The sequence below is a fragment of the Cygnus atratus genome, chromosome 6, assembly GCF_013377495.2.
Source record: "Cygnus atratus isolate AKBS03 ecotype Queensland, Australia chromosome 6, CAtr_DNAZoo_HiC_assembly, whole genome shotgun sequence".
In the NCBI taxonomy this organism is placed as follows: domain Eukaryota; kingdom Metazoa; phylum Chordata; class Aves; order Anseriformes; family Anatidae; genus Cygnus; species Cygnus atratus.
This window is the reverse complement of record NC_066367.1, coordinates 12187649-12210484: the sequence shown is the minus strand read 5'-3', so window position 1 is coordinate 12210484 and position 22836 is coordinate 12187649. Positions and strand designations below refer to the sequence as shown.

At 38.7% G+C, this 22836-nt stretch overlaps 1 protein-coding gene across 3 annotated transcripts in view; it reads right to left on the bottom strand.

Moving 5' to 3' along the window:
- Positions 1-22836, bottom strand: part of DIP2A (disco interacting protein 2 homolog A) — a 121590-nt gene that overhangs the window by 3368 nt on the left and 95386 nt on the right. For 2 of the 3 annotated variants that reach the window (XR_007708440.1, XM_035570655.2), the window contains exons 21-37: positions 22255-22382; positions 21033-21147; positions 19692-19893; positions 19034-19143; positions 18809-18889; positions 15445-15568; positions 14496-14617; positions 14042-14153; positions 13738-13847; positions 13129-13259; positions 11786-11954; positions 10464-10634; positions 7264-7325; positions 5457-5514; positions 4902-4976; positions 4069-4243; positions 1365-1488 (exon numbers count right to left, since the gene is read on the bottom strand). Coding sequence is in view for 2 of the 3 variants with exons in the window: in XM_035570655.2 (XP_035426548.1) it covers positions 1365-1488; positions 4069-4243; positions 4902-4976; positions 5457-5514; positions 7264-7325; positions 10464-10634; positions 11786-11954; positions 13129-13259; positions 13738-13847; positions 14042-14153; positions 14496-14617; positions 15445-15568; positions 18809-18889; positions 19034-19143; positions 19692-19893; positions 21033-21147; positions 22255-22382 (2069 nt within the window). In the remaining variant the exon portion in view is untranslated. Of the gene's footprint in view, positions 1-1364; positions 1489-4068; positions 4244-4901; positions 4977-5456; positions 5515-6532; positions 6703-7263; positions 7326-10463; positions 10635-11785; positions 11955-13128; positions 13260-13737; positions 13848-14041; positions 14154-14495; positions 14618-15444; positions 15569-18808; positions 18890-19033; positions 19144-19691; positions 19894-21032; positions 21148-22254; positions 22383-22836 lie in introns of those variants that run through there. The other variant, XM_050711382.1, reaches the window with a different exon arrangement.

Below are 22836 nucleotides of genomic sequence, written 5' to 3'. Positions count from 1 at the left end.
CACTCCGTTCACCACCACTCTCTGGGCCCAGCTGCCCAGCCAGTTTTTAACCCAGCAAAGAGTGTACCTGTCCAAGACATGGACTGCCAGCTTTTCTAGGAGAATACTATGGGAGACCATGTCAAAGGCCTTGCTGAAGTCTAGGTAGACTACATCAACAGCTTTTCACTCATCCACCAGACAGGTCACCCATTCACAGAAAGAGATGAGTGAGGTTGGTCAGGCAGGACTTGCCTTTCATGAGCCCATGCTGACTGGGCCTAATCCCCTGTTGTCCCTGCCAGCTCCTGGGCTAGAATCCGTCTCCCCCTTTGAGACAGGTGGGACCCTTGGGCAGCCATCAGGCCAGGTGCTGAGTAAGCCTCCCCATGATCAAAAAAAAAACAAATTCCTGCGATGGCACCATCCTCTCAGCCATGTATTGATCAGCTGGGCCTTCCAGGTCCGCTCAGTATCCATCCCTGCCACTGAAGGGATAGAGGAAAACACCACCTGTGCACCCACTCCGTCCACTAACCGCCCCAGTCTCCTGAAGTCCCTTTTGATGGCCTTCAGGCTTCTCTCAGCAATTTCACAGCTGCCAGCCTGAATTATCTAATAATCGGAGGGGTGATCAAGGTCAGGAAGTTTCCTGGTAATGTCCCTGACCCAGGCCCCAGGTAGGCAGCAGACTTCCCAATGGGGAGGGTCTGGCCGACATATGGGGCCGTCTGCTCCCCTCAGAAGGGAGTTGCCTATGACCATTACCCTTCTTTCCTTCTTGGTGAAGGAAGTATTGAGGCGTGGAATCGACTTCCTTGCCCTAGACAATCTCCTGTGTGACTTTCCTCCACATCCTCACCACCCTGAAGACAAAGACGCACAATAATTACAACAAGCAAGCACTAACACTTTGAGACTGAAGAGGACCTACAGCCAAATGGCATATATCGTCTTATTAGTACAAAATGAGAATAATATATGTTAGAAGATATCATTCTATGATTCAAGAAATCCTAGAGATGTACAACATCCAAGGGCATACATTCTGACCACTAAGAAAATCAGCAATACAACTTGGAAGTATTCTCCCACCCTGTTCATATTATGCCCTCTCCTTGTCTTTGACTGAAGATCAAACTCTGATGAAGGTGTGGAGTTCTTTATTGTTGTTATTTTTTGTTTGTTTGTTTGAGTGGTACAAACAGGTGTTATATTTCAGTTAGTTATTCTCACTGCAGTATTTTCTAAGCAAGGCTTTAGTAAGCTCAACTCTATAGCTTGCTATAGACAACTAACTCAGTCTAGCTTGCTGTCCTGTAATATTTGATTCCTTCTACTTTGGAAGATATAAAAGGATAAAGAAAAATAACTGAGACTCTTACCATTCTGCAATGCTCTTATGTGCTCTTATTACAGATGTCTCTATATCAATGGGGTGGTACCTCATTCCTCTGAGCTCCAGTGTTTCATCCAAAGAGCCTACGACATATAGGGCATCGTGCCTCTCTGCAACAGAACACAGACATTCCAAACATCAACAGATCTGAAGAACAGACATCCTCATTTGTATGTGCTTATTCCTGATGTTCTAAGACATTCCTGGTGCTTCTGAGGAGAAAGAGTCCATAATACACATCATGCACTACCATTTTTAAAGAAGAAGAAGAATTGTGAGGTCATCTAACACTTCTGTCTATTGACTCAAAGCAAAATAAACCAGACTAAAAATAATTTCTGTTATCCAGTTCTGCCACTTCTCTTATATAACGTGATCTCAGTTCATAAAACAAATCAAAATCCATGTTTTCCTCCCACTATTCTTACCAAAGAACTTCTCTCCTATCAAAAGGAGATTTCCTTTTTATTTTTTTAATTTTTAAAGAATTTATACCCACTTGTTCTCATGACAGCAACATTCTTCTCAACTTAAGTTCCCCACAATTAATGAAGAGAACAAACCTATTGCCTTAGCTTTTCTAGGTTAAACACACAAAGCTCTTCTAGACCTTACAGAACATGCTCTCCAAACTGACATAGTCATCCTGTAACTCTGACCAGAGAAATTGTTCTTTTTTTTCTGTGCCTGTTTTAGAATTCTGCTCAGTCATGTAACTTGAGACTAAAAACATGCTGGGAAGCAGCACTATATTTCATCCACATTTGCTAATAATGTTGTAATTTATGACAGCTGTTCTCTCAAATGCTAACAAACTTAAGGACAAATGACATTGTTCCACAGCAGGAAAATTTTTATGATGTGTGATTTTTCAGAAAGCTCCAAGACACAAAAAAGTGCTGTAGTAATCTAGTGCCTTGCCATCTGCAACTTCTCTTTGTGAACGTCTGCTTGCAATTCCCCTTTCTTTCCACTACCAGCTTTCTCCAGAAGAGGGAGCCATTCCACTTTGAACAGCAAGAGAAGGACAACTCTGTCAGAGCATCCGGTTCAGAACCAGCACTAAAGCAGCAGTACAATGTGCCCAGGAGAGGTCAGGTAACTACCCTAGAAAATCTGAAAGTGAAGAAGGTAAGAAAAGCTTGAGCACCTCATTTGAGCGGTTTCTAACATGATCTACCAGCTCTAAATGGGAAGATAACACTAAATTTTTTTCAGGGACCTGGATCTACTCTACAACAGCTCGCACTCATATCCTGAGACCACATCCGTTTAATGCTTCAAGAATAGACTCAGGAGGGGCTGGTCATCACAGAACAGCTCAGTGTACTAAGTGGATTGAACAGGTGGAGGCCTGGGGCAAAAAATGGGCTTTTCTGTACAATGGGTTTAGCCGTGGGTAGAGAATACACGAATCTCTGATGAAGATTGTTTCTTTACCGGAATGCAGAAAGTCTGCAGAAGTTGCTATGGAGGAGATTGAATTAGGGAGCTGCAGGGACTTCTTCAGCTGGAGCAACAGCAACCACCTTTTCTGTTCTCTAGAGCCCCAAGGAGACGGAATAGCACACCAGAACAGTAGGCTGGAAGATGACTTCTTAATGGCTGATGTAACAGAGCTACATCACAGACAAATTCTGAGCCCTAAGCTAGTATCCACATTAACAGATAGGGTAACTCCTCACCAAAAGGCTGAGTCTTCAACAAACTGCTCTCCTTGCTCACCCTTCTTTATTCACATAATGGAGAAATAAAGGTAGGAGTGAAGCATATAGGGTCCCCCAAATAGACACTTATGTTCCAGAAGTGGAAAAAAAATGTTTTTCTGTCTTGTACCATAGGTGATTACAGGAACTGTAAAAGGTATCTGTGAACCCCCTATTTATCCAGTGACAGCAATGAGGGGGAGACAGACACTAGCAATAGAGATATCACCACTCATTTAAGTTCAATCACAAGCTATGGCAGGTACATTGCTAATAAGTGATAAGCATTCAAATTCCTTTTCTTAGGATGTTTAGAAACATATATATATATATATATTTTTTTTTTTAAAGCATGATAATCAAGAGTTATACCTATTCCATATTCTGTCTAAACAGCAAATGGAGCAGTTTTTCTTCCATCTGTGTACATTTCTCAAGTTTAGACACTGTGGTTTAAATTAGAAAAAAAAAAGAAAAAAAGAGAAAAAAAAGGAGACGAACACTATTTATATACTGGAAAAAAATTAAGGATAAGTTACTCCTCTAGACCTTTCACTTCTGAAAGGCTGGGAAATCGCTGATATTTGTGCAAGTCCTAAAACTGCTGAATGAATTATCATTATTAGTATTATCTAGATCAGCACTGAAATACTGTATTCTCTCTGTAAGGAAAGAGGTTTACACAAAAAGTAAGTAGAAAGGCTCTCGTGCTCTTAACAAGTGTGCTCATAGTATTTTGTTTAAATGGAAATAAAGAGGATCCTACTTTCTAAATGAAAAGCGCATTACAAATTTCTCCTTCTGCATGATTACCCAGTATCATTATAATCAATGAATATGTACAGAGTAAAGATTCCTGTTATATTCAGCACTACTCTCTTATGGAAGCCAGGATAAACTTGCAGGACAACTTACTCTTTGCTAGCTCAGCTATCCCAATGAGTTTCAGCACATGCTTCTCTAAGTGTATTTGTTTCCTCTCACCTCCACTAGCATCAGTAAGTTCAGTTCTGCGCAGAAAGCCAAGGTATCCAGTCCGAGCCCATATGGTCTGAGTGTCTCCAAAACTCAATCGAGCAGTAAAGTGATCAGCGTGCAGTGCTTCTTCTCCATACACTGTGTAGTAACCAGTAGCATTATGCGGACTACTCACCCATATCTAGGGGATAAAAAAAAGAAAAAAGAAAAAAAGAAGGGAACTATTCCAATATAAATATAGGTTATTTTGCCAGATCTGGGCAGCATAATTTATCGATTTAAATGACAGGAGCTGTTTTATTAAAATAATTAACTTCTGCCTCACAGTAAATGACTAGGAAAAAGGATTGAAAAACATTTTACATACATGTAATTGGGGATGGTCAAGAGAAAAAATGAACTAGGCATTTGACATACTGGAAAGGGACACCCACCAACCAGCTATCTTCTATTAGAAGGGCATCTTAATAAGCACAAATCCAAATGTATATAAAACACAGATTAAACCAAGCGGCAAATTACCTCATTACTACTATCCACTGATGGAGTATATAATGATACACGGTACCTACTCACTGCCTCATGTAACTACCAATCAGACACAGACTAGTTAACTGATACCACCTGGTCCTGGCACGCAACAGTTTGGCACAGGAGGGAGAAAACCATGCAGACATTCACATAAGTATGTGAACCATTCCACCACTCTGCTGAATTCATTTCCTTGCCACATTAATTTGATTGTGGCTGTCTAAGTATGACATGCATTTATCTACTAATATTTATCTATATATTATATCACTGCTGATAAACAAAGTATGAGGTATCGGAAGCTTTACCTCTCCTAAATGCGAGTCTCCCAGAGGTCCCTTGGTTTCTGTGTGTGCTATGATGACCTTTACTCCTGGAAGAATCTTCAACAGGAAACAAATGTTTAAAACTGAAGTTAACAGAAGTTGAATTCATCAAAAGAAAGGTAAGTTAATAATGCAAAGCCACAGAAGTCAATCCATCCAATTCTTCCCTTTCTACTCTTTACTCCATGGGTATCAATCAGTTCTTCCTACTAAGTTGTTCAATCATTTAAATTCTAAGCAGCTATTTTGCAGCTTGTGTTTAGCTACAGAGCTGATCTTTCACACCTGAAAAATGCCTTGTGTGAAGGCCTGTGATTTTTTCAGCTACAGCAACATATGCTACCTATTCCTTCATTTTACAATCTTTGCTTCGCTTTTGTCAGCTGTTCATGTCATGCTCTCTCTAGTGCCTCTCCTAGATAGACTGTGATTAGTGAAGCACATTCAGTCTGTCATTGCACACACTCTGTACTGAGAGAAACAGTTCACCACCCAGATAGGGATAGTGAGGAAAAAGGATTACTCTCAGTCTCTCACCTTCCCAGACTCCATAAGTGGCAGACTGTGTGGAGAACCTCTCTCTACCAAACGTACCCTGAGAAAATAAAAGAAAAATGCATTTGTACAAATATCTATGAACTTAAATAAAAGTTAAATAAACTTAAATAGACGTGTTTCATGATATCCAGTGTTATCCTATCCTGCTGCACGGATATCATGAAACACGTCTATTTAAGTTTATTTAACTTCTTACACTCAGTTATTCACAAGATAGTTAAGAGTTTCTAGCTGTCTTCAAGACTTCAGTATTAGCATTCCCTTATATCAAGTTTCTTTTAAGAATCAGAAACTCATCTCTCCAGAGAGATGAATAACTCATTCCAGAAGAGCTTTAAGGTTGCAGTTTCACCAGCATTTTTTACTTTCAACATCTTTATTGAACTCTCCTGGACCTCTGCTTGCCACACTGAACCATAGCAGCACCAGCAGGAATTACAAAAAGTAAGCATCAAGAAACCTAAAATGAAGGAAGTGACATTACACTGTCCATTAGTGGCATAACTTATGAAGATATCACAGTTGCAGAAGGAGCAAAAACTAAGTGCAATAGGAGAGGCATACAAGAGAAACGGCTCCTATACATTATGCATTATTTTACTATCCCAACACACACAAGCTAGAACTGATTAGCACAGTGGGAGCTTTGAGTCTATGGCTGAATTTAACAATATATCTCAGGCAAATCATAGTGCTATATTAAATAAAGAAAAAATGAGCAATTTACATTGATCTGCTCAAACGCCAGATCAAGATCATGCACATGATGCTTGTTTTCTAATAACTAAGATTTAACCTTCCAAAAATTACAGAACAGTAGTCAAAAAAGCTGCCAGTTAAGCCCCTGATTCAAAGTTATCAATTAAGAAAAAAATATTTTTATATCGATACCAAGTATTGATATTAAGTTTCTTAAAATAAGTACAGAAACAAATATATAGATGTATGAACACTACTAAAATTCGTCTGAACTTGGTAATGCCAGCAATTTTATCAGCTAAGTTAACCAAGAGACAAGATAATGCAAAAATTAAGACTACAGAATTAAGACTGACAGAATGCATCCTCAAGATTCCAGATGATGTTTGCATGTTCAGTCTGAAGAAAAAAAGTCTAAGTACAGCTAACTGTACTTTTTTCACTATTTCAAGGATTGTTACAGAGAAGATGAAGCCCGATTACTCGTGAGTTGTACATCATAAGGAGAAGAGGTCAGGCACATAAGCTGCAAGAAAGGAAATGCCAGTAAGAAATTTATCTTCCTACAGCTGGATGTCAGCCTCAGGACACATACCCAGAGAGGAGGGAGATCCCCATTCTTGGAGATTTTCCAAACAAAACTGGTCCTGGCCCTCAGTAATGCAATGAAGCCTTGGAAGCTGGCCCTGCTTTGAGCATGAGGGACGTCCTGAGATCCTGCCCACCCAAATCTTTCTGTGATTCTGTGACTAACCAGCCAACTGGCAAATCACCTTTTGCTGGTGGTATGGTTAACTACGAAACAGCTAATGAGTCTGGATTATAGAATATGGATGAGCAGACAGCAACTTAGGTGAGGGTCTAAAAAGGAAGAGCAGAACAAGTGATAGAGGAGGAGATACCGGATCACCTCTAGCACACAGTCATCATTAAAGGATTCTCTAGGATGGGAGTTCCCTTTAATTCAGTGATGAGGAATTAGCTACTGCCAAGAATATCTCAATATACCAGGGTGATTACAACATGGCTGAACTTTCTCCTCTGCAGTCATTTAATGATTAATGCTTTACCATAACATAATCTGTACCTGTCATGTCGAAGTGCTCTCATATCTACATAGACCGTTGTTGGATCTGGTCCTGCTGTTCCCTATGAATACAAAGGATGAAACAAAATCAACAGAAGCCAGAAAATCCTATTTTCATTTTCATGTCCACATAAATTCAAAAATTCCTCTCCCTCTTATACTGACACTTATAAAGTATTGTCCTAATCTACCAAAAATATAGTCAAAGTAGTCACCCTCTAGAGTGACTGCCATAAAGCATTGATGTTTTATGCAATTATATGACAATTTCAGAAATGTTTGAATTTTACAATAGAAATTAGTAAATTTATTAGTAGAAATTAGTAAATCAATGCACAAGTGAAATATGTATATATACAGCTAAACCTTTTAAGTTTACAAAATTTTTACAAAATTACACCTCCTTTAAGAACACTACATAGCAAGTGCAAAGTACGTAAGCATAAACCTACATGGGCATAACCCCTTTCCTAAAGCTCAGCTGTTCTACTTCATAAAAGTTTTGCTAACTTTGAAGAAAAAAACATTCAACTAAAACATACCTCTAACCATCCGCTATCTTTTCAATGCTCCTGCAAGTAATGGCCTAGACAGAGGCAGACATCTTGCAGTCAGAAGATAAACCTTCTGACCAACTCTGGAGGAAGGTCAGACTCCTAAAATAAATTAATTTCCCAACATGGCAACAGGGGACTTTTTTTCTTTTTTCCAGCATAGTTTAATGTCAAGGCAACTAGAAACTACTGTGAAATGCGTATTTAAGCTAAAAAATGTAGGCAAAGAGTCAGTGATTATTCTCTCCCATGCAGGGAAACATAGCATAGCTGCTCATTTTAGAAGTTTTGAAAAATGAGGCTGCTTTGTTATCTGCTCCAGAGCAGGGAGCTGGAGAATGGTAAAAATGTCTTTATAATGGCATTGCTTTCTAAACCTGTAGCACTGCTAAGGCTCAGGGAAACTGATGGCCATACCAGATTGGCATTATGCTGTTTACTTTTTAGGAAGATACCACTCATTAACATCATTCCTTGCTATAGCCCCCTATTGCACGTTTGAGAAAGAGGTTTTGTACTTCAGCTACAAGTGGTTTTTGTGGGGAAAAAAAATCACTTCTTTAGAAAAAAAAAAACACTTGACCTCTTTCAAGTGAAAACTCCCTCAAATAGGATACATTCTTTATAGAGTTATACCACTGAACCAGACTGACTTTAGGACATTACAAGCACACACATGCATCACTATACCTGCTCAGCCAGCTTGCCCAGCCTGTTTGGCTGACAGTGGGACCACAAACAGAAGTAACAGAAGCCATCAAAGTGTGTGAAACAGAGAAAAAGGGGAAGAAGAAAATACAAACAAAGAGGCACTGGAGACATAAGATACACACAGTAAGACAGAAAACAAAACTCATACTGTTTTAGAGTGAAAAGAAAATTCCCATTGCAGATTACTTAAAAGCCTGGCACTTTAAAAGTGGTTCACTGGGAAACATGCAAGTCCCAGTAAATGAACAAGAAGAGGCTTAAGGCAGATCATACATAATGTCTGCTGTCCTATCGTAAATCCCTCCTCTGTCTGCAAGTATCTAAATGCTACTTGTAACTTCAGAAATAATTTCTCAGTAGACCAGTCCAGTAAGGTGGTAAAAGTTGTTATTGATTTATTTGCATGCTAAATTGTATCAAATATTCAGTTTAGCTACAAATCTATTCATTTAAATTCAACAACATAAAATGTCAAATACAGTTATTGCTTTGGAAGAATGTGGGAAAGGGTAAAAATAAACTAAAAAAAGAATGAAAACAAAGATAAAGAGGTATAAAAAGCAGAGAACGCTTAAACGCCCAGAAGTCCTACATTATTCACAATTATCCCGGAATACTCTCCTGGAAAAAATGTTGGTTTGGTTTGGTGATTTTTTTGTTTGTTTCTGTTGTTGGTTTTTTGTTTGTTTGTTTGTCTTAAACTAGCATAAAGCAGAGTATTCTACCATAAAAAGAGACTGACGATTTCTCATATTGCTGCTTGTGAATTATCAGAAGTTCTTGATATCAAGATAGAATAGCACAGTGTTATTCTAAGTATGGCCTTCTAGATTATTAAGGCTGCTCTTAGATTACTGTCATAGGTATGTGCCTCCAAGTTAGACTGCACAGGAAGCTCTTACCTGGCCCCAAACTGATATTTTTCTACTTAGTTTGGACAGTTTGAACAATAGACAGCCATCATATATATTTTTAAATCCTTTTTCAGACAGGCCATTCAGAAAGCTATTTTTTGACCCCTGGCATCTGAAATATTCTATTCAAGGAACTTACAGTCTTTCTTCACAGTCTTCTTCATTTCATCTATATCCATATTTTTTCTATTTTTCTACTGATTCATAAAATCACTCTGGCCATATTTCTTTATAACTGGTTATCTAGAGGGTGTTAATCTTTTCTCCTTTAATATGTGTAAAAAAATAAAGAAACTAAATGAGCAGTTATGAATGACAACATATTTAAGAAGCTGTTGGTTAAATTACACATACGCGATTAGTGTCAACTGAATACTAAGCTATCAAAGACAAGTCTGGACAACTGCATGTCACTGTCTTCAGTCTGTGAAGCGGGGCTGTGTAATACACATGCCTATTCTCCCTCTCAAAGCTTCCCATTTTATACCTTTAATTGAAAAAAAGTCCAACTCTCATATGACGTGAGACAAACATATTTGCATGTTGATAGTGCTCATTTGAAATCTTTCAAAGTGAAAAGAAAACTGTCAACCTTGACAGTTTTCCTGGGTCTTTGAGGTAAGAGTTTTTATTTGAGGCACTCTTATCTTCATTTAATTCTACATATACATCAGCTATTTTTCAACAGGCAAAATCTGAATCACATGAAAGCTGAAATTGCATTGCTCAAAATATTTACCATATTTATGAACAAGAAGATGTGTATTTAATTTAGTATTGCTCCTGCATAGCAGAAAGGAAACAAGTTTTGTAATGCTGATCCTCCAAATTAGACAGGCAAATCAATACTATCAAAATCCACAACTTCTAAGCTTATTCAACTTGGTGAAGAAGCAGCAAGCAATTGAGCTCTAGATTATGTAGTTTATTAGAAAAAAATAACACAGAGCTGAACATGACTTCCTATAAAGTTCCCAGAGATACTGTGTGCAAGTGTAAGAAATAAGCAGTTTAATCTCACCTGTAAGCAAATTGCTACGTTGACCCTGCACCCAAATGTAGTGCTCACTGCACGAGCAGAGAGGCCCAGGTCTTTGAATAACTTAGAGAAAGACTGTGTTAACGTAATCCTTGGTCTCTCCTCTGCAACCACCATGCATGTTCGCACACAGGACAAGTTAACTCCTTTCATCTGGAGATTAAATAAAGAAAACAATACATTTTAAGTCTGAAATCAGCATTTCTACAAATCAGCATTTTAATTTGTGGAACTGGCTGTCTTTAAAAACTGACACGAATTGGTTAAACAATATGGACACAGACTGCATTAAGTTTGGCTCCATCCAAGCAGGACAGCCCTCTAAAACTGTGCCAAGCAGTTTTGTGGCACAGTGTGATGCACAAGACAGAAACCACTCACATCACATAACTGTGATACAGACACTCATCATTTTGAGCTGAAATAGCACGAAACATTATTGTGTCTCAGGAAGGGGCAGGCATCCACATGAAGCTCACAAGATGCCTGCTTGCTCCAAGTGCTACACAGTTCAGATAAAGGCAGAGCACTCAAGATGTTATGAACACTCATCAGTATCAATATGAAACCACAGCAACTGGATGTGGGCCAAGATTCCCTTCAGTGAGGTCCAGGAGAACAGAGGAACAGAAGTTTTTGTTTGTTTGTTTGTTTTGTTTCTATACTGAGAATAAGCACAATGTAGCTGCCTTCTTGCACGCAACAAGCTGCCAAACATTCCCAGCAGAGGTCCTGAGCAGCTTAGTTACTAAAGCCATGGAAACTCTCCTACGACTGAGACGGAAGTGCTTTCTCAAATCAATTAAACTTCAGTTAAGAGATTTCCCTCAAAATAAATGGGTGTAAAGTGTGTAATTACAGCCGTTAGGAAGATTACATCTGTTTTAGAATTCAATACTGTTTGTGTGAGAAGACCCAAATGCAGGTGAGACTTGGCAAGTGTGGGGTTGGGCAGGCAAGGGGGTGAAGGTTTTTTTTTTTTTTTGCATGTGTGTTTTGTTTTGTCTGTTTGGCTGGGTTTTTATTTTTATTTTTGCCTTCCTAAGTATTTTGTCCAAAATTTCAGAAATACCCAGCAGCACAGAGGAGGCACAAATATACAGTTGAGAACATAAGATGTCTCCCCCCTCAGAAATGCAAGAGATGAAACTTTCAGCAATCACAACATTTCCTGAAAAACAAGTGATAATTAAAAGCTCTCAAAGAAACACTTAGAGGACCATGTTCTACAGGACAAAATGAAGTATTTTTAGGAAAACACATGTATTTGTATGTCAGCGTGCTGAAAAGACAAGTCCGCTTACCCGCAGCATGTCAGTCTGTGTTCCAAGCCCTTTGGTGCACATCTCCATCACCGAGTACGAGCAGAAAGTGACACGCACTTTGTATTGACTTACAGAAGACAACCAGAGAGACACATTGCTCTCCAGTTCCAGAGGAGGGACAAGAATAGACTGATGACCTGAATATACACTAAGGAAAAGAAGAAAACAAGCATGAAAACTTCAATCCATCATAAAAAGTGAGAAGTTACATAAAGACAAAGGGAAGCAAACAACTACAGGAAAAGTGAGAGCTTGATATCTATATGAACTTCAACTCATCTCTTTAGAAAGCAAGCGTCTCACTGGGTTTTCAACTGATTAGTTGGCAAGGCACTATGGGTTAAAGTTAAGCCACAAACTTTTAAGGTGAACTTATCTGTCCTGCAGTAAGTTGCGTTGAACTACAGGCAAATAAATTCTCAATGCCTTGAAATTTAGGCAACTTTTCATTTTCACATATGTAAACTACAGTAAGAGAGAGGGTAAGAATACATGTGCCATCCCACAAACCTCTGCCTTCTTTGCAAAGCCTGGTTCCCATGGCAGGCTGTGGTTGCAGCTCTGTCTCTCAGACCTGTTATCTCTGTCTGCCTGCTAGGCATAGCATGTAGTCAACACAGCTTGCACGACAGGCATTGCCTGCCTAGCCTTGACCTAAGAATCAACATCACCCTGGCAGCTTTCACTGCGGACTCAGAGCTATGAGGAAGCATCCATGCTCTTTGGCTCCCACCTTACTCACACTCACTGCCCCTCCTCATTCTTCTCTCACCCTCTCCACAAGCGCCCAATATCCAGCACAGACTGTGTGCCTTGCAGCAAACGCCACTCATGTCTGCGTCTAGGAAAAGCACCTGTCTAAATCTGCAGGGTGAATGAGAGGAGAGATTTGGTAGGAAAGATATTTCTGCAAGGAGCTGACAGACAGAATGGGAAACATGAACATTGTTCAGGGGAGAAGTTCAAAACCATCAGAGTTTCAAAGAAAAGAGTGTCAAAGAGTTTCAAAGTTTTCAGAAGTTCAAAACCATCAGAGGAGATAACCATGACAACACTTAAGTTCCTTTTTCCCCCCCCTTGGATTTGGTGTCTAATTAATTCCACTTGCAAAACCAAAGTTACTTAAGTAACTGACTGACTTAAATGAACTCTTTTACTACAAAATGTATGTTGTTATGAATGTTGTATGTTGTTATGAAATGCCTATAAAAAGTTAATCTGGGGTTACTCTTATATAGTCTCGTCCACTACAACTAGCTGGGATTCTACAGAAGCGAGGAGAAAGATGGGGACGTGAGAAAACCTATGATTCAGTAACATACCTGCATAAGCACCATAGTGCAAATCCCAAACCGCAATAAGGGTCAAGGCAGATGGCAATCTGACGCGAAGGGTATAGCTCACACTGTAGCTTTATAGAACGACATAAGGCACTTGTAGCTGCATGTGACATCTGTAAGAAGAAAGCAGGCTGTCTTCAAGGATTTTTTTAAAAAGGGGTATCACATTTAATACCAACAGAAATGTTTGTTGTAGAAGATACAGCAACTGGTAGTGATTCTTTTTACATGCCCATGAAACAGGAAAGGGATATAAGCCCAAATTTCTAGCTACTTTTCAGGCTATCTGTAAGTGATATCTGTGATGTCAAATAATGTCAAGGAATGTCTAATATTGCTGTGATAAATCACAACTGAAAACATTTGTGAACTTCACCACAATCACCCTCCCTTTAGTCCCCTCAGTGATTCCTCACATACAACCAGGTAGGAATGAATGCTTCCAAAAAGTGCATCAAGAAACTTTAATGTCATGCAAATTTTAGAACAAGCCTTTTGAATACTAAGATGACCCACTGGAGGAGGAATGAAAGTGGAATATGCCAATATATAAGGAAATTAAATTTAACAGTCTCTTTTCAAGTACTCTACCTTTACTCCTGCTAATATGCCAGTAGTAGACACGCTGAAGTCCAAATATGCCAACATATCTGGAGATGCAGGTCTGAAAATATTAGTCAGCTTCTTTTTCGGCATATCATCTAGAGAGACCAGAGGATTAAAATATATCTTTACAGAATTAACACTGGATGCTTTCTATAGGTTCTGGATGGCTATGTCAATGCAATGCAAGAGACACACGTTTAATTAGGCAGCTATGATTTTTGTTGTTGTTGTTATATCAGTCTCCAACTTATATACATTTTATTTTATCTAGTGGGCAAACATTCTGTACCTGTATCCAAAATAGTGGGCCAAGTCTTAATATCTACAGCTGCCGCAGCTTCCTTGGACTTCAGAAGTTTCATTATCACTTGTGTGGTAAGTATACATGCAGACTTACTGACCTGTAAAAACAAAACAAAACAAAACAAAACACGGCATTAAAAACACTTGTGAAACCAGTTAACGAATTCTCCAGTAATTTCATATCCATGCAAACGAGATAACTAGTAAGCTGAGTACATGAAGAAAAGTAGCGGAAGTAAAGCAAAATAATTTACAACAGCAGAAAGAACATTTTAAACCAGTTTTAAAAAAGTATTGATTGACTCAGTCATGGCACACTGATTTTCTTCTGGCTTGTTTTACGTTGAGTGTGGCAAAATAATTTATCAGGCAATGTCACTATCTGCATCAACTGACCTACACCCACCACAAACATTAAAAGAGAAATGTCTTATACATACCTCTACAATCATTTTGACAGTGGGCAGAGTGGTAGCAAGATTCTGTGGATGAGGTGGGCGAACGGTGACAGGTATACAGCCAGCATATAAGCAGCCATAGAAAGTCGCTATTAAGTCTATGCCTGTAAAGAGTATTTGTGAAATTAAAGCTATTTTATCAGAACAAAAGGCCAAACCCTTTCAGCAAGATCAAAATATGCACTGAGAAATCTTATTTTATTAAGATGTAAGGATTTGTCACAAAGGTCTTTTCAAAGCAACCATCTGTTCATGGCCACACCCAATCCTATGAGGTTAAAATAATTTGTATTTGAGAGTTAGCAAAAAGTATTTAAAATCTAAAAACTTTAAAATTTGTATAAATTTATCTTCATGGACAGGTAGCATAAACAAAATATATAAAAAAACAAGGTACTGTAAGGTTATGAAGATGACTCAAATTCTTTTTAAAAGTATTTTTTCACAATTGTAACTATGAAATACTCAGTCATCCTACTTTTAGACGATTTTTTTTCCTGAGGTACACTTGTAAATACACACTAATAATGCAAGTCTGAGGTCCAGATTTCACTTCTGTAGACAGTCATTCAGAAAAGAACAGGTGGTCATGAAAATACCAACACTGACATCCCTAATCTTACTTTCCATGGATACATATCCAGTTTTATTCAATTTTCTGAGGCTGAAAATCCAGAATTTTTCATGTGGTTTAGATCAAACTATATTTGCGTAACTGTCCAGACATCTGGAGTGGTTAAATAAAAACTTTGGTAAATTCAGTTTGACATTTTGAGAAGCAGCTTATTAATAAAACAAAGTCTCTTCCTTGAAATGTTAAGTCACTACCCTATATCACTATATTAAAAGGATGTTTGAATGTTTTCTTGGCAAGAGCTATTTCTTTTCTTATGATGTCTGGCTTTGATTTTTCCTGTTTGTGTTGCCTTACCTGGAGGATAAACTAGGGCTACATGGTCACCAACATTCAGTCGTCCTTTCTCCATCAGTGCAACTGCCACTCTCTCTGCTCTCTTGTGCAATTGTATGCATGATGCAGTACTAGTTACAGTGCCCTGCAGAGAACAGAGGCAACTTCAGAAAACTTTGCAGAAAACATTTTGACGCTGACTAAAGTACATGCTGCAGACGCAATGTTTCCATTTCATTGCAGTTGTTTTAACAATGCAGCAGATTTAAAGACTCTGTCAAAATATGCTTCACATTTCAGAAATTGGTAATATGAACTTTTAGCATGTTAGAGAATTCTACAGATATTATCAGAAGCAGTTCTTAAATGTACTTGGTACCACAAAAATAATACCTTACAAATATTTGAAATTTATAGTCCAAGGGAGAAAAAACAGTAGTATCACAGTTGTTTTAGCAGCAAGTGAAGCACTTCATCTGCTTTGTTTCATTTCAGAGTGTATAAGCATGGGTTACAGAAAGCTATCAATCAAACATTGTTTTCAAATTGTTAATGCTACCCTGACTACAGTGCTTTCCTCTTATTCAAGAACTCTTTATTCTATTTCCTCATCTCCTATTACCTTCTCTGAAGATTGGTAGTGACTGTAATCATTTCTGTTCTACTGTGTGGAGAAGGGGTCTAAGAAAGGGGCCCATATAGTATCATAGAATGGCCTGGGTTGAAAAGGACCTTAAAGATCATCTAGTTTCAACCCCCCTGCTCTGGGCAGGGCTGCCAAATATATGTATCTGGAGGCACTGTCCAAACTTAGGTTTACACTGTGAGATCACACAGTGCATAAACAGCAGAGCCCAGAGGCTTTGGCTCTGCTGTATCATAGCTAGGCTAAAAACCTTAATGGTTTCTCTACATTCACAACAAAAGAATAAATAATCACAAAATCTTAAGTCAACCACAGAGCTTCTGGAACAGAGAAGAAGGCAGGTATGCACCTGGTCAAAAACTTCAAATTACAGGCAATTAAATCCTACCCTCCTATCTCCTTCCAATGGCACTTTATCCAGGTGTACATACAGTGGCTGACTAAGCAATCAAACCTCACAGCTGTAGGTTACCTGAAAGTTACCTTTATCTTTCAGGAATTAGGTGACTATGGAACTACTCTACCATACACACCTAAATCTCCAGGTTTTGCAATTAGCATTCTCAAGAGTGTGAAGAGAACTCTGCAATGCCTTTGATACAGATTTGCTATTAAAGGGACAGAGAAGCAACCAGAGCTGCAGTTCGTATGCACTGTCACCAGGACATCAGTGCACCTCCATGTTGTAGAAAGCACATTTCCTGCAACTATGTATTTGGACAGTCTTCAAATGGAAACAGCTGTATCTTTGGATAATTTAGGCATTCACAAAAAAGTCATGGAGATTACTGAAGGCTTAATCCAGATTTTGATGTGAAGACAGTGAAGGTCATTTTGCTTCCCAGTCTTAGGAAATGATTTATCCTTTCTGAGACTACAATCTGATATAAGAAAAACTGGTAGGACAACCACCTCAGAGGGAAACAGAGACTTAAATCAAGCCTCCCACTATACAGATAAGGATTATCACAGCAAATGTCTGTTACATAAGTATCCAGTTTCACATCCAAAACAAGCTGCCTCAGTCCAAGCTGTTTGATCCAAAGCCTAATCTGATGCAGAACAGCACTGTCATCCAGCTCGGTTTTACTAAGAAAACTTGCTGAAGTGCAAGTCTGTGAGCTAATCATGCACAATAAGAACAGTAAAATCAGACGAGTGAGATGGGAACTTTAGCAGCCCAAGGACTTGGGAGAAAAATAGTGACATGAAAAGGTATGAAACAGAAGGGTTTCTCATGTGGAGTGGTGAATACACTAATGTTTAGCATTGCAGCTTATTAGTGCAAGCTATTTACGGCACGTGTTCACCATAAGATAATTTATTTGTGCTTAAATTCTGTATCATCTTTTTGCAGAGTCGCCCTTTGTCTTTTTGCAAAAAGTAAAAGTTGCCTGAACAAAGTGACCCAGAAAGGGACTTCTTCACATTAGAAAACTTCCCTCTTTACTCTGAGAGGTAAACCAATTCTACGGATGGCTTTTAACTATAATCATAATGAAGCAGTTTCACCATAATAAAGAAGCTTCTTATGCTAAACCAGAGTCTCAGGAGAAAAGTCAGAACTTTGAACCATGTCCTAAACCATTTTGCCTGTCTGAACAAGAGACCCAAAGGCAAATCCCTTACTTCACAGGACTGTTGCTGGACCTTCTGGAAGCCCATTTGTTATCTCACATATCTGCAGTACAGTACAGCACAGGGTAGACCCAATTTGTCACTGGGCTGTTATCATCATTGGAAGAGTAGCTAGTGAGTACAGGCTCAAACCAAAATTGACTCCTGGAGACTAATCTTGCCTCCTGGAAAGAAAGGAAGGTAGAACAAGGGGGGAAAATATGCCAGAACAGAAGCAGAAGAATCTAAATCATCTGAATATTATGAAATACACACAACAGTACTGCTCCTCAACCTCAGGGATGCTGAAATACTGAGGAACATAAAAAAGCACAGTTTTTGGGTTTTTTTACACCTCCTTACAAAGTGTTGGATGCTTGGGGTTTGTGTACACTCCAAAACTACTGATAGTCAAGTACAGAACAGAGTGACTACAAGCAAATATGATCTATCTGCTAAGAAACAAGACTCTTGCCTTGTCATATATCATAAGGGCTAGAAAAGCCCTAAATAATATCTATATATAAATATATACACACCGCCTGTGCTCCAAAATTGAAGCATTTACTTATTCATGTTTGAGTAACATCCTTTTTAGGGGGGAAAGGCTAATAAAGACAAGGCATCAGTGTCTCCTGAAGAGTATGCAGTGCTTCTGGAAAACAGGACTCCAAAGTTGTTCCGGGGGCTCTCTGCCTAGGCTCTGTATCTTCTAATGAAAAAAACCCTCCAGCTGTGATTTCCTCTTAGCCTTATGCTCAGAAACAAAGACAAAACTGTGACTTACATTAATATGACGGAAGTTGTTTTCCAGCAGGAATCACAACTGCTGCCATGTTTTTAAGTTAGAAATGCAAAATGCACACTAGAATTTTAGACATGGAATAAAATTCCAGATGTAGAAAAATTATGCTGCTTTCTAACCACCAATGATTTATATTTGCTTCAGAACCATGACATCACACATTAAAATAACTTGAAGCATTTTAGGAAAAAGACTTCTATTTGTTATTGTCTTAGAATTCTTGGAGATCTTGGAGGTCTTTTCCAACCTTAGTGAATCTAATTCAAACAATCCTTTACTGATCTTGACCTTAAAGTAAAATCTAAGATGCATTTCACCTTGGAATTCAACAACAAGAAGAGGGGATGATCTGGAGTTGTCTGAGCTCGCCACTGAAGAACATCTGCTAAATACAGGAACTGAAACAGAAAAAGAATAATAGAAAACATTCAGATTCACTACAAATGCCCCATGCTTAGTTTCAGCAGAATACCATGACTGTTCTTCCCTAACTTTGAAGAAACCAACTCAAATATTTAATATTACTAGGATGCTTGAATTACCTTTCTTGCCTGATCATTATCCTCCAACTGGGTAACATCTCTCCCCGAGGCTTGTGCAATTCTCTTTCCAGCAACAAGGTTTCCTACTATCATTGAAGCAGGACCAACATCTGCATTTTAAAAAACAGTCCAAAATAAGAAAAATAATATGTAATAAACATCCAACAATCAATAATTCAGACTGCAGATTGCTATAAATGCCACTTGGAATATAGACAGGAAAAGATGAAAAGCCAAAACCAAAGATCATATTCCATAGAATAAGAGAGAGGAGGATAATATGGTACACTAAAGCAGTCTAGTACTGACTCAATAAGCTGTGGTCTATTTGTACTTCTGTTCTCTTATGTGAGTTACAGTATGTAAGAAGACTCGTCTGTGCAAGATTGCCAGTACTGGAACAATTTACAATATAGTTATGGAAGCATGAAAATGGGACATGCTGTCTGTCTTTGCATTTACCTGGGATTCAAGGTAGGCCATAACGCCCCCACTGAGCTCTAGGCTGCTCTGACAACACCACTAGCTCTGCCAAGTTAGGCATCTTGAAGCCATCCAAGATGCACAACCCTGAGCTCTCACATTGCTACCAGGTCACTCTACACATGCCCTCAGAAACAGACACGTAGACCTAAGCAACATGTTCTGTTTTACTTACCTGGTTGTTTCTGTCGAGGCTTAGGCAGGTTAGTAACGCAAGTATGTGGACACATCAAGACATTACAAGGGTGCAGAGCACCTTCTAAAAAGCGCTGCTTGGTTTCTGAAACATGAATTCCTCCAAGTGGTGCCTTTGGCAAAGTGTTGGCTGGCACCAAGGCAAGACAGTAGACGCCCACTTGGTGAATGCTATCAATTGCCTTGATGGAGAGAAAAAAAAAACAAAACAAAATATTCCACATTATCAACTAGGATGTAGATAAAGTAAGAATTCTAGTCATTTAATAACATTAAAATTTTTACTTGCACCATAATTTGCAAATAAAGGGTCCAATTCTGCACTCACTGAACTCATAGAAGTTGTGCCATGACTTCAATGGGAGCAGGAGCAGACCCAGGACTTTGCTTGTGCACGCTATCAATGGGATGCCACCTGCACATCAGGGATTAGGAAAGTCTCTTAAAAGTGGGCAACAAGTGCAGAGATTTTAAAAAGCCAAAACTATATCACAGCAAATTTAGCACGTATGGCACGATCACAAAAGCACAGTAGAACATAAAACCACAAAAATAGGAAGGGAAACATCTTGCTGCCTAAAACTTAGGTGTCCATTTTAGCTATGACACTTTTAAAAACAGAAATAACTAAATTTTCTCTTGTGAAAAACAGCTTATTACCAGGTATTCCCTCCAAAAAGATTAAAAACTGAAATTAGACAGAAACTGTAACTACAGAACTGTGTTGTCCTTAAGAGGTATCTATCTTTTTTCCCTTGTTTTCTCTAGTTTTCCCTTAATTTGTCCGCTCTACAGAGTCTTCTTCTATAACTGTGCTCTCACTTTTTACTTCCTTATAACTGCTCAATTCATTCCGAAATCCTTAAATGCAACTACCAGAATTCCACTCCCTCCTGACCCCTACAGAAGCACAATACAGTAAGCAAGGGGAAAAAGTTTTCACTGCGTACTGTTGGAGATGTAGAATAAGAACATTAGTGACTTAGATTTTAGGGTCTATTTTGCTAATTGGCACTAAGTAACCTTAAACATTTTCAGTCTTAACTCTCCCAGCCAGTATGAAATCAGCAGAAATACATAGAATTAAATCAGACAGAAACCGTCATTCTAGTAATACTAAGTTCAAAAACATTCTGAAAAGAAGTCTTACTTTTTACAAATTTTTTTGTTAACTGTCAGCTCTGAAACACATTCAAAGTCAGCATATTGTAAATCTAGTTACACTGAAAGTTTTTTCTTATGGAAAACAGATGCTCTAAGATTCTCATTTCACTCATTAGCCTTATTCACCTGGAAAGAGAGAAAGGACAGATCTGACTACCTGTAGAACCCTGCTCATCCACTGAAAACTATCCTCCTCTGATGCATCAGGGCGCTGCTCTGCCACAAGCACTATTCGATCATCATGCAAAACGGTCACAGAAAAAACTGCTATCCTAAAACGCAAAGGATAGAAGAATGATAGGATGCAACATATGATGAACATAGCATGGCTTATTATAATATGGCAATGACTGCAATCTTCAATGGTACTGCTTCAACACATACAAGTATTATTCATGCCAGATCATTGCAAAACCACAGACAAATTTAGAACAAATGCAAGTTTATTTCTGTAAAATTCTATTGGGGGTCAAGTGAATTTGCAGTCACTAATGTAGTATGTGTTTAACATGGGCAGGTTCCATACATGCAAGGGCTAGGCAAACCTTGCCTATATAGCTCCATCATGCACACTAAACCTGTTGCTCTTACGTACTTCATCTGTCCTGAAAGACAACAATTATGCCAAATTACTGGCTAGCATGTCTAGTGATGTTTGCACTGATTAATACTTACTCCCCTTTTGTGAATTAAATTAGTTTTAGGCTTGCAACTTCTAGGACAAAATATTAATCATGTCTTAACCAGGTATCTGCCATTATTTTTATGACATGTGAATTGAGCAAGTGATGCAAAAATGAAGAGAGCTCGACTTTGTGAGTCGGTAATAGTTCTGTGTCACTGTCACAGCTGCAGAAGAACAATACTTGAACTAAAGGATTCTCAACTGAAGAGCAGTAAGGTTGTTGATACAGCACACACACTCTTTGAAAGTCTTTCAACAGCACTTCCAGTTTGTTCTTTAGAAGGTTGCAAAGCTCTTCCCTAGGCCACTTTGCGTAGGACTGCTCGGGTGGACAAAGGGGAGTTGTATTTTACATTCTGTATCAAGCTTCATTTGACTGTCTTCAGAGAAGCTTTGAAAGAAGTTTTAAACAGACACTTGAAGTTTGATGTTTATAATATCTGAAGATAATTGTAAATTATACAGAAATCTAATATGCAAGAAGCAGGATGTCACTATTTGTCTTCCAAATTAGCAGTGACAGCCGAGTTCTTATTTGGCATACCACAACCTAGTGCTATCTTTCCTGGAAAGTACACATGTAAAAATTCACATGAGGAACTCCCATATACACTATATTGCTTGTTCATTGCTTGCAGATGAAAAAAGAGCAACGCAGTTCAATCAATGGTGGTGGAGTTTATAATATACTCACCTTCCCCGGTAGACAAATTTCATTGGTTCTACTGCTAATGCTGTGGCTACTACATCATCTGCATTATGTCTGCGACCACTAACTGTCATTAGGCCATCCAATTTTCCTACCACAAACACCAAATAGTCCTGAAAAGAAGACAAGATTAGAAAAAGAGAAGGAAAAACCTCCTGGCAATATGCCTGACTAAAACCAATGATATTCACAATATTGATATAAGGTCACTGCCCTGACATAGAATTGTGCTCAGTGCATCTATGGTCACACAGGAGCCAGCTCGCTGCCTACATGGGCTGCACAGCTCAAGGCATATAGACACTGACTTCCAGCATGGACTTGAAATAGTATCACCACAGCTGCCACTAGTCAAGAGGCAGTTGAAGACATGGGCCAACTATTACTGAAAATAAATGAAAATACTGCTCCCTTAAGGGGTAGATGCTAGCTTGTTTCACTCTGGCTTCACTTCCTCTGCAAGCTGTCACAGGAGCTCTTCTGTTCTGTTTCCCCACTGGCAACCTGTCTCCTCTTCATTATATACCAGATCACTGGGGTGGGCATGTGTCATTCAGAGGTGGGAGT